At 40.7% G+C, this 12,679-nt stretch overlaps 1 protein-coding gene across 1 annotated transcript in view; it reads left to right on the top strand.

Moving 5' to 3' along the window:
• Positions 1 to 12,679, top strand: part of abca4a (ATP-binding cassette, sub-family A (ABC1), member 4a) — a 34,708-nt gene that overhangs the window by 7,467 nt on the left and 14,562 nt on the right. Inside the window, exons 6-18 of the mRNA XM_078281255.1 lie at positions 677 to 766; positions 1,878 to 2,112; positions 2,534 to 2,673; positions 5,207 to 5,323; positions 6,133 to 6,330; positions 7,773 to 7,978; positions 8,061 to 8,237; positions 8,646 to 8,868; positions 9,677 to 9,898; positions 10,294 to 10,498; positions 11,134 to 11,211; positions 11,359 to 11,559; positions 12,389 to 12,566. Coding sequence (XP_078137381.1) covers positions 677 to 766; positions 1,878 to 2,112; positions 2,534 to 2,673; positions 5,207 to 5,323; positions 6,133 to 6,330; positions 7,773 to 7,978; positions 8,061 to 8,237; positions 8,646 to 8,868; positions 9,677 to 9,898; positions 10,294 to 10,498; positions 11,134 to 11,211; positions 11,359 to 11,559; positions 12,389 to 12,566 — 2,270 coding nt within the window. The remainder of the gene's footprint in view (positions 1 to 676; positions 767 to 1,877; positions 2,113 to 2,533; positions 2,674 to 5,206; positions 5,324 to 6,132; positions 6,331 to 7,772; positions 7,979 to 8,060; positions 8,238 to 8,645; positions 8,869 to 9,676; positions 9,899 to 10,293; positions 10,499 to 11,133; positions 11,212 to 11,358; positions 11,560 to 12,388; positions 12,567 to 12,679) is intronic.

Here is a 12,679-nt window from a genome sequence, read left to right as displayed (position 1 = left end):
TTAGTGGGTGTTCGGAAAAGATTGCCCTCAAAGTTAAAATGCTTTGGAGGACGTGCCAATGTTGTTGTAAAGCAAACTCTTGAGGAAGTTGGGAATATCTGTCTGTGCTCACTGCTCACTGATAGGCTGAATCTATATTTGTAATAGGGACGGATGTCTCCTCTGGCAGTTCTGTGTCTTGGCCTCGTGCTGCTTCCTGGAACCTTTAGCCTATTGTGTTGTGAGCTGGCTAGAAGATCCAAGCAAACCAGCAGATCCTCAAGAGAAAGTAGTGCCTAGGAGATATAGAACATATAACATATTGATGATGACGGCAATTTTCAGGTGTTTCTCGCTTGTCTACGAATACGATGTCTATGTCACGGCATCCATATTAATTGCTTTAGAGCACAAAGACACGTTGCTTTATGGCACAAAATACAAGACAGGACTTAATTTGTGTACACTATGAATTTGAATACTTTTAACTTGAAACCATGCAGATTGCAGACTGCATATTGGCTGTTATCTAGGCCGGTATCATCTTATCCTTCTTGCTGATCAAAACAAACAAAATGACGCCAGGAAGGAGGGACATTAGGAACGTCCTGTGTCAGGGTTTATGGGAAATGTGGTGTTAATTTTGAGAAACAGAAAACTATTCATATTAAAAGAATGCATTCGTGTTTCTCTCCAGCTTCCTCTTGTGCTCGACAATCACTCTCAAGGCATTGAAATTCAGCTGTGGGTCCGGGTCGTCTCCGCTGTCTCGGACAAACTGCGAGAGGTAAGGCATGGTCCAGTCTATTCGAAAGTTCACCGCCCTGCTATATTTAGCTGTCAGGAAACAGTTGCTTCCTCTTGCCTGAGTTTTTACACAAACACAGAAAGTAGGGGGGATATCATTTAGTGCGTATGAGGAAGGCTAAATCCAGAACAGGCCTCTTTAGCCTCCAAAACAGATACATCATCATCATGGGACCATCCCAATGGAAACAACACTGAGGCTGCAAGAACAGGTGAAGCCTCCAGATGTGGAAAGGTTAAACACCAGTGGTGATTGAATGATCTGTTTGTCTTTCTCTCACTGACATTGAGTCCATGCACATTCTTATTCTTTTGCTTGGATTAACCCCATGTTTTTACTTCTGTGAAGTGCCTCGCTGCTTGCCTAAGTTAGTTCAGCTTGGCCACTACTATATGAGTTTTATGCAATGGACAAGGTTCAGTGTCTATAGCAATTCTGACTTTGATTCTATAATATATATTTGTGCAACTGTAACTACCAAGTCATTTGTGGTGTATCTGTATTTTAAACATTCAGTGTACGTGAGTGTGTGGAAATATTGCTTTGTTTGTTGCGGCTGTTTCCATGGGATATTTAGTGTCGCTGACAGTCTGACATCCTGTTGGCAAGACACTTGCCTTTGTCTGACCATAGACAGTCTGTAGTCGAGACAGATAAACGTGAAACCACAAAATTGAAAAACACTGACCAAACAAGGTAAAAAAAAAGAAAGAAAACAAATTATTGCTATTAGAACATAATTATATTTTCCGGTAGCATAGTGTCACTGACCTGTGAAAACCACGTATCTCTAAAATATCAACAAGATCTTCATTTACAGCTTTGTGACATTGCATTTTTTACATAAGTGGGGTATAGCTCCAATTAAGTCAGTCGCCCTAAAGTGTCTATGAGGAAACAAATAGCACTTTTACTTATAAAACACTGGGCACACAAAATAACTCATCATCATCATCATCATCATCATCATCATCGACTCATATCACTGCTTAACATATCTTTAACATAACAACTGTTATGTTGTGTTACATCTCAAAGCCAACACTTTTCTGTTCTTACTTCTTTGTTTTACTTTCCTTTCTCTCCACAGTTGTACCAGAGGAATAGCTCCAGGGAGCTTCTCCAGCTCATGACTCCTCTCTTCCAGAATAATCTGTCCTTCAGGCAGGTGATGGCCGCTGCCTCCAGCCTGGTATGTGGTTACACTGAGGGCGCTTTCTCCCGAGTCACTTCCTTTAACTGGTACGAGGACAATAACTACAAAGCCTTCCTGGGCATCAGCAGCGGCAGGGCACGGGGCCACTACACATACGACAACAGCACCAGTGAGTAGATATTAGTATGGCAGATATTAGAGCAGGCATTGTCTCAAGCTGTTTGAGCTGTCTGTTGTACTTTAAACGCATTTTTGAATGCAATTTAGTGGAAGTTTAGGCCATATGCAAAAAAAAAAAAGTTAAATTGATGCAGATCTTAATCTAGTAAAATCACCATAAAGCCATTTCCTAATCCTGTTATGGCTTGTACATTCTGGCCCCTTCCGGAAATGCGTCAGGAGCAAACGTTTTTCCTTTTTTAGGAATTCCTTCTTTCAAGATGGATGGCTGTTAGTATTTTTACAATACTGTTTATTTTCCTTTTCACCTACAAATACCATCCAATCGTCACCCCACCAGTATGGTACATAGTAAATTTGGATGAGCTTAAAAACAATGTAACCATTTCCCATATTTTCTTTCCCTGCAGCTCCTTTCTGCAATGATCTGATGAAAGAGCTGGAGTCCAACCCTGCCACCAGGATTGTGTGGAACTCTGTCAAGCCCATGGTGATGGGACAGATCCTCTACGCCCCTGACTCACCTGCTGTCAGGCAGATCATACGAAATGTGAGTACTTGGCGGAGGCATTTATCCAAAGCATGGTGTAGAAGCATGGTTTCATACATGTAAGATACATATAGAATATTATTTTTATACTCTATTGCTGACATGTAACACAGTATTCTTATGTCAAGTTTCGATTAGAGAACTCATTTAGCTAGATATAGAGAGAACTGGGTAGTTGGCAGGATCATTGAGCAAACAAAGAAACACGTTGCATATACTAAGACACAAAGATTTTCCCAGATTAGCAGCTTTTCGATGTTTTCTGCACTGAATTCCCACTTGCTTAATCTTACAATTTCTGATTTCTGTTACTCATGACATCTGTATCTTTGATTTTCTTTGGGGCAAGCAAACCTACTACAGTGAACAATCCCTATAAAGGGGATCAACTTTCCTCATGTCATGTCCAGCCCTTTGTATCTAGATGTAGATACGTGTTGGTCAAAGCCCTTGGGGTGGGGGGGGGGTGCAGCAGTCATGGATGGCTTGGTTGCAATGGAAGAACACAGGCTGATCGGCTGTGGTGACTACCACACAGTCGACTGGCGCCATGGCTTTTTCAGTGTTATGTAAGCAGCAGTAAGAGTTCGTCCTGAAAGACGTGTGACCACACACACAAAGAGACACACACACTTGTGTTTCCTCTTTCCTGACCTTTAATGCCCTCTTTAGTTCCCTCTTCCCTTAGATTGGGATCTTAATTGCAATAATGATTAAGGGGTTAATCCTTTACTTTACCAGACCAAAAACATGGCCTCTATACAGGCTCTTTGTTTTCTTCCTCTTAACTCTGTCATGCATCAGTGTGTTTCAGAAGAAACTCAAAGTGAAGCACCATTAATTTAAACATATGTTTTCACGCTTAATGTGACTGCTCTTGTGTAATGATGAGCTATGCAGGTTTTACCTGCATCCTGCCATCACTACTTATAACGTTATAAATAGCTCTAATAATAGAATCACTGTTATAATGCATTTAATGTGATTATTCTAAGTGGTCGTTGGGTGCTTCAAGTGAATTCATTCAATTTGAAATAACAAGCTGGTTATAAGTCACTATGTGGTCATTGTTTGATTTAAGTAAAGTGAATATTAAATCTATGCAAGAACAACACACCAAACGTTTAATGGGTCATAACAGAAATTGAGTACTCGTACTGTATTTACACAACCTTTAGATGATGAACAACTTAATGATGGGCATTTCACTGATCATGTAATGTTTCTCCAGAAAACTCAATTGACTTAAATTATAGATGCTACCTAAAACAATTTATACTTTACCTGTAGCTGTATAATACGGGTCATAACACACAATAAACTGAGTACTGGTAAGCTACTCCAATTAAACACAACTATATGATAGACATTTACATTTCACTAATATAATGTTTCTCCCAAACTTTATACTCACTCTAAACACTAAATTGACCCCAATATAGCTAATACGACCTATGAGAATTAGAATATACTATGATTCTTGCAAAAAAGTATTATGATACTTGATGAGTGTGTATAACTATAATTACACAGTGATATAAGCAGATTATCATGCATTATTAGTATGTTATGTGTACTGTATAATGCATTATAGACATATGCATCATAGAAACTATTAGCAAATGGTGTAATAGAGAATCTACAAGTGCACACTTTGTTGCAACTTATGTAGGTAAATGCTAAGTTAGGCACAGAATACCCCACATCTTGACCAATTCCAAGATTCCTCCACTGCCCCCTTGAAGAAATCCCCTCGAGGAATCCCCCCGGTCCTCCTCCTGCTTTTGCCTGCTGTTTTGAACTGCCTCGGGGGATGAGGAAGCACTCACTTGTGGGAACCTGACTGGGATTCACTGGGCAGGCTGAATGCATTCGGCCAGTTGTCACCAACAGCCTCCATTGTCACCCCGGCTCCATTGTCCCCATTGTCACCCAAAATCAGACACACACAAGAGGAAGGCGTTTAATTGGGTGTACTCTTGAGCGCTTTCATCCCCCACTGCACATGACTGAATACTGAAATAGCCAGCCTTTAGTATCTGCCACACAAAGCACTGTACCCACACACCATCCAGGGTTTTAAAGATAAGCGTGCAGTAAATATTTGGCGATTTGGTGCAGAGGGCATTTGTTGCACATTTGCTGGCTATCTGAACAGGCCCGCGGGAATTCTTTGTGTGAGAATGTGTGTGTTGTCTTTGCAAAGCCTGTTTTCACAGAGAGTTTCATGTGGGAATGGTATGTAGCAGGAGATTAGAAGAACTGCGACAATGTGTGTGAGATTTCTGAATGTCGTGTACACATGTGCATGCGTATACATTTTAAGTTTAAGTTTTGGATTAAAATTTTCTTCTGTACATGAGTACAAAATGTTTATATTTGCATTAGTTACGATATTTCTGAATGGTGTGCACCCAGATATTTGTGCATTTGGGAGAATAGTTGTGTGTGCATGTTTATTTTTGATAACAATTTCATGTCCTTCCAATGTTGATAGACCAACCCCTCACACACACTTCTATCGCTCCTACAGGCAAACATGACATTTGAGGAACTGGAGAGGCTGAGGACGATAGGGAAGGCCTGGGAGGAAGTGGCTCCTCAGATCTGGGCTTTTTTCCAAGATGGAGTCCAAGTCAACATGATCCGGGTAGGACAGCAATATACTGTAGTGTGACTGAATAATTAGGTTTAAACAGTACACATCAGTAATGAGGACATGTATAATGTAAGTGCATCAAATCATGTGTTTGTGGTCGAAACTCCTTTAACATGCAACCAAATACTGGAAGAGCAAATAAGCAAAAGATTGCTTGCACATCACTGCATTTAATCCCTTTAAGCTAACAGCTGACCCATACCAGCCATAATGTGCCTAATACAGGAGATATGATCAGGATCTACCTTTGTGTTGCCATTCAGCTGACATCCAATGCCAAACAATTGTCCCTTTGAATGAGGTGATTAATGATGTTGTTATTTTATCCTCCTTTTCCTCACCGAACATTTTTGCTGAGGTCACAGGAATTCACAAAGTTTCCTACTTGAATACAGAACCTTATCAATATGCCATCTTTTTCCCTTTTCCATCTATCGCCCTCTGTCTACTAGGGCTGCTTGATTATGGAAAAAAATATAATCACGATAATTTCGGTCAATATTAAAATCACGATAATTTAACACGATTACTGGTAGACTTATGGAAAGATGTTGCAGTTATTGAACTTAAAAAACAGTGGAAAAAGTCACTAATAAATCAATAAATCAACAGTAAAAAAACCACCTACAACAGTGCAATTTGCCTTAATGCTTTTCCTATTTAAACTTTTTTTTTTTCATTCAGAACACAAGAGAAAATAAGAGGTTATGAAATGTTTATTGTGTTCCTACTGGTGTCTTAGCAACATCTTCCTTAAAGGAAAAACACCAAGGGTAAATAAAGCCTTCCTTTTATTTCAGGACTCCATCTGCAATCCATCGGTGATGGATTTCATTGACAGGAGTCTAGAGGAGGCGCCGTTCTCCTCCAAACACATCCTTAACTTCCTGTACAACGGGTCACCAGAGGACCGTCCAGACGACGTGCCAGATTTTGACTGGCGAGACATCTTCAACCTCACTGACCGGGTCATTCGGATGCTCAACCAATATGGGGATGTGAGTTGACATCACTAAACATCGTTTTAGCATTTGCTTCACCTTGTAGAAGGTGTTACTTGCCTCTCAAATACCACTGCCTGGTTTTTGAGGAATGTGTCAGCATGCAGAACTACAGTATACTGAAAAGTCAAAGGGGCCTCCACATCTCTTTAGATGTAAATAAGGTGTCAGGATTGTTTTAACTAACTTCTCTCATTGGGCTCTGACAGCTAGAATGTGAACTGTTTATCCACATTTCTCTCCACCTGAGATGTCAAGTTCTAGGATGGGCCTATTCATGAAATAATCCAATTAAGCACAGGTCTTGTTGATTTCAATACCTTGGTTGGCTAACCACTATGTGCCAAATACCACTCTCAAAGTGATGTGAGCATTTAGATAAGTTGGCTCTGCAATTTGTCCGCCCGTCCAGAGACATGGAAATCTTCCCAGGTGGGCGAGAGCCAGAGCAACAAACTAGCTGTCGAGTCTCTTTTGTTTACTGCTGATGGAGTGGAGGGTAAAAGAAAAACAGAAAAAAAACATCACAAACCTTCTCTTGTGAAGGCCCTGCACATTTAGTAGACCAATGCAATTTGAAATCACCCCTTTCCATGCGAAGGCTAATCGGAATGAGAGGCCTACAACACTGGGGGGGTGACACGGGGGCCACCTTGGGGCATGGCTGGTTGGATGGTTGGTGCTCTTTGTTTTTGTCCAAGTTGAAGCTTACAGCACTTGAGTGTGACAGGGAGAGTGGGAACGATTGAGGCCGATTAGCTACAGCTGTCACTCCATCCACCATCCTTTATAAAGCGACAACAATGACCGTGGGCTTGATGGCTGGTTGGCTGCACGTTGGTGGTAGGCATGTGTGTCTCACCACAGTGGGGCTGCAGTGTTAGTAGGTGTATCTGTGCAAATTAAGGGTTGTTCTCTGAATAATTTGTTGGGTGTGTTTAGTGTACATTGTGTTTGTAAATGCATATATGCATGTATTTTGGATGCAGGCTTGTTTGTTTTGGAGTTTGGGGGGTATCTGTGAATGGGATCTCAGGGGTCAATTGTTGTTTTGGAGTGTTTCCTTTTGGATCAGGTCCCTCTCTATTGGCATTAGCCTACAGTGAATGGCTATATCAGACACGTTTTGCAGGGAAGAGACAACCACTTCTGAAGCTTCTTTGGAAATGTGGGTGCAACGTGTGGTTCGTAGTGATTTGAGCCAACACTGGCAACTCTGGGCTTTTCACAATTTTAGCCATTCTAGGAATGGCAATGTCAGTCTATTGGCCGGTAAGTCTACTTTTGTCCAGACTAAAATATCTCAATAACTATAGAAATGCATTGCCATTCACTGTTGTACAAACATTCATGGTCCCGAGAGGACCCAGGCATTATCCTTGTCTAACACCTTTCCATTTATTTGACTGTCTCTCTCTTGTTCATTCTTCCTCACTCAGTGTGTGCTCCTGGATAAGTTTGTGGCTGTGTCTGACGAGGACGCCGTCACTTATCGGGCCTTGGACCTGTTGGAGGACAGCAAGTTCTGGGCGGGCCTTGTCTTCGTAGATATGCACCCTTGGACCACCAATGTCCCGCCTCATGTTAAGTTCAAGATCCGTATGGATATTGATGCAGTGGAGCGCACCAATAAGGTCAAAGACAGGTTAGAATCAAAGTTAAGTGTAAATGATGGGTTTAGTTTATTGATGATACATTTAAAGACTAAATATGTGTGTATTGCTCAGGTATTGGGACCCTGGTCCCAGAGCCGATCCAATGGATGACTTCCGCTATGTTTGGGGCGGCTTTGCTTACCTCCAGGATATAATAGAGCATGGGATTATTAAGACTCAGACTGGAAAGGAGTGGCCACTGGGTGTTTATCTACAGCAGATGCCCTACCCTTGTTATGTGGATGATCTGTAAGTGGAAAATATGATCATGTAGTAGCTTTAAACAAAGTTCAAACACAGTAAACAGCCATAGCAGAATTCATTGTTGACTTTCTTTCATTTGATTTTTAAGTTACAGTTATGATTCAGATAACTTCTTTTTTTGGTGGTAAACGTGATAGATTGTGAGAATCACACAAGCAGAGAGCTGTGGGCTTTGTTTTAAATGAGACATTTTTCCTGCTTTTTTTTCTTCTTTGAAAAACCTTTATGTGATCATTATTTGAGGTGTGTTTTACCTGGCCTATCTAAAGGGCCAGTCAGCCATCTTGTTGTAAATTGTGAGAATCATTGTGAGAATCACACAATTCTGGTTCCCGTTTCAATAACCTGTGTCCTTCTCTTCCATCTTCCTTTGCCTTCCCCTTCTCTGTCCAGCTTCATGCTGACATTAAACCGCTGTTTCCCCATCTTCATGGTACTGGCTTGGGTCTACTCTGTGTCCATGATAGTCAAGAGTATTGTCCTGGAGAAGGAACTCCGCCTGAAGGAGACCCTGAAGGCCATGGGGGTCACCAACGGCGTCATCTGGTCCACCTGGTTTATTGACAGCTTCCTCATGATGGGCACTAGCACTGCTCTCCTCACCGCCATTATCATAGTAAGGAAGGCTTTTTCAAAAAGCTTCTAAAGATCCTCATTCCTGCACAATTTAGTTAGTCTTATACAAAAAAAATTATGTTTGGGCAGAATACCTGATGGGGCCCAAGTGGGGAGAACACTGATAATGCAAAGTATATAGTATATGAATGCAGTGCATGTCTCTAAACATGTTAACTTCTCTGGATATAAATGTCACCCAGTTTTACTGTGATTCATTACCAGATCTTTTCCTTTGATATAGTAATGACTCACTGGTTGCATACTTATGAATCATTAATGAAGGAACTGTCAATACCATGACATCATGGGAATTATGTCAACAGCTATGCAGGAATGGGTTGCTGGATAATAATTAACACTTGTACCACTGTAAAAGTCACAAGTCTCTCTTGGAGTCAGCCAGTATCTCAGCTGACATGTTGTCATAAGATGGGCTGACCTCTAGTGGATCATAGTTATATAGCAATGATTTATACCAAGATTACCCAAATAATGTCTACAGTGCATGTCAACAATGTAGTATTTATTAGCCCTTATTTCACATGAAATCTAATTTAAAATTCTGTTTAACATACATAGGTTTCTATATTTTTCAAATATGTTTTGGTAAAATTGTGTCTCTTTCACTTCCCCTACCAACTTTTTTTTGGTTCTCTACATTAATCCCTATGCCCTTCTCCTACATCCACAATATGTATGCTTTCTTGTCTGAACAACAAGTCATTCTCCGACAGTATTCCTATGCGGATTCAGTGCATGTTAATTAAAGGCATCACTTTGTGTGTTTCTCTGTCTCTGGCCTACAGGGAGGTAGGGTACTGAACTACAGCAACAGCGTCATCCTCTTCCTTTTTTTGCTCACTTTCACTACGGCTACCATCATGCAATGCTTCCTCCTCAGTGTCTTCTTCAACCAGGCCAACCTGGCAGCTGCCTGCTGCGGCATTGTTTACTTTGCCCTTTACCTCCCGCACATCTTCTGCTTCGCCTGGCAAGACCGCATCACCAAGGACATGAAGATCTTGGTGGTGGGTGTCACATCTCAGCATCTGCCTCTATCAAGCGAGCATGCTTCAAATAATAACATTGCTACTGTGTATACTGTCATTATTGAATTTTAGCTACAGCACAGGATGTGTTCAGAATCTTTAATTCTTGACTCCTCCCACTTATACTATCAGATACGGGACCTGATTTTGAGATTTTACGAACCATTATTTTGTTGTTGTTTCTTATTTGTATCACAGACCTATTTAAACCTTTAGATCCCAAGGAGCCAAAGCATTATAATGAATCAAACTCCAGACTAAAAGTGACACAGTCTATGTTATATACACTTCATGGTCCTATTTTCAGTTAAAACACTGAATAAGTTACGGTTATTCAGTGACTATGGTTGAAGGACTATTGGCTCTCCCCTCAGAGTCTGCTGTCCCAAGTGGCTTTTGGCTTTGGGACGGAGTACCTGTCTCGGTACGAAGAGCAAGGCGTGGGTCTGCAGTGGGACAACATCCAGACCAGCCCTCTGGAGGGGGACGAGTTCAGCTTTCTTACCTCCATCTGCATGATGGGCCTGGACACTGTGCTGTATGCTGTGCTGGCCTGGTACCTGGACAATGTCTTCCCTGGTCAGTGTGTTAGAGAGAAGTGTATGGCAACTTTTGCTTTCAAAACAAATACTAATTTAATTTATTCAGTGGTGGAATGTAACTAAGTACATTTACTCAAGTACTGTACTTAAGTACAAATTTGAGGTACTTGTACTTTACTTGAGTCATTTCAATTCATGCCACTTTCTACTTCTACTCCACTACATTTCAGAGAGAAATGTTGTACTTTTTACTCCACTACAGTAATCTGACAGCTTTAGTTACTAGTTACATCACACAAAACGCATGTAGTTTACAAAAACAAAATTAAACTTTAAACTACCCAACAATATAACGGAACAAAAGTCCAGCTGAAATGATTAGCCGATTAAACACATAACTGTTTTGATTGTTTCCAGTTTCTAAAATGTGAGGATTTTTCTGCATTGAGTACCTTTACTTTAATACTTTAAGTACATTTTCCTGATGATACTTACATACTTTTACTCAAGTAACATTTTCAATGCATGACTTACTGGTAACAGAGTATTTTGTGGTATTAGTACTTTTACTTAAGTTAAGGATCTGAATACTTACACACTGGATTTATTCACATATTCACTATTGCTCATGTCTTTTTTTTTACTTTTTTTTTTCTTCTGTTTTTATTACAGGCCAGTATGGAATTGGTCGACCATTTTACTTCCCCTTCCTACCTTGTTATTGGATCAACAGTGTGGCTCCAGCTTCAGGTAAGCCAACTTACTTACCTACCATTTTCCCTATTCACATACTGTGCATAAAAGATGTATGTTAAGGAGGAAGACTGTTATCCTGTGACGTAATGTACCGAACTCAGCCCTAAGTCGGTTTTAAAATCCTTTCTTTTGTCTCCAAAGGCAACAACAAACTGGAGTTGAATAAAAAAGGCTTTAATAACCTAGCCCGCAAAGAGCAAGGAGAGCAGCAGAAGCAAGAGGAGGAGGAGAACCAAGATCAGGAGAATGACCAGGAGAAAGCCCCGACTCTGGAGGAGACAGACTCATGTGAACACTTGGATCAGCGTGACGGGCTGGAGAAGGAGAACCAGGAAACAGACGGTACAATATTTACACATTGGTTCTGTCTACAAAGCTGTTTTTCTTACACAGAGAGCTGCAATTTGTTAAATTAATAACCAAAAAAAGATAACACTGTAATTTCCTGGAAGAGCTGCACTCAATCACAGGGTAAAAGATACACAGTTCTATTATGGTTTTATTTTAACACATTACAGCTGCACTTATCTATCAACATCTCTGCTTCTTTCTGATATCTGAAGAACAAATTGCAGCATTATTCCACACATAAGTCATTACATATCTTATTAATTATATTGATGTAACAGTTTTTCAAGCAAACACTTCTCTACTTCTCCATTCAGGATTGAAGCCATCTCTCTATTTGCTCTCACTTTCCCTCTCTGCCAATCAGATTCATTGTGTGGGAACTCAGTGCCCTTGTGTGTGTTTGCACGTGCTGGTGTATGTGAACACATATACTGTTAGCTTCTCAGTTTCATGCTTAGTTAATAAATGATGGAAACTGTTTTCTTTACACTGGATGACGTTCCAGTCGCCTGATGTCATATGTGTCTTTCATACACATTTGGGAAATATACACAAAGTAACACTTTTGTTACTTTGTGTATATTTCTCTTTCTTTACTTTGTTTATATTTCTGGGAAGAGGAAGGGATATGGTGTGTTATGTGGTAATTTGGTAAACTTTTCACTAACATTCTGTTGCTTTTTTTTAACTTGAAAGACGTGCCCCGTCGTTATGGTGGATTTCATTTTGCTTCTTAAATACTCAAACGGTCCAGAAGCAGTGTACACTCCTAGTCCAGATAAATGAGTAACACATACGTGGTTGTCTTTGCTGTCAGCAGGTCAGCCATTCTTTGAAGCAGAGCCAGCTGACCTGGTGAAAGGTGTTTGCATCCAGAACCTGGTCAAGGTGTTTGGCAAGAGCTCCACACCGGCCGTGGATGGCCTTAGCATCAGCTTTTATGAGAGCCAGATTACTGCCTTTCTGGGCCACAATGGTGCTGGGAAAACCACAACCATGTATGTCACACACAACAACCATAAGGGAAGAACATGTAGAAAATAGTCTAATATTCTCTGCAGTTGACTTTTGCAGTGTCAGTATGTAGCTAGGGGACACTGTGTTTCGCTCA

Source organism: Sander vitreus, chromosome 22, assembly GCF_031162955.1.
Source record: "Sander vitreus isolate 19-12246 chromosome 22, sanVit1, whole genome shotgun sequence".
Classification (NCBI taxonomy): Eukaryota; Metazoa; Chordata; class Actinopteri; order Perciformes; family Percidae; genus Sander; species Sander vitreus.
This window is presented reverse-complemented; position numbering and strand designations above follow the sequence as displayed.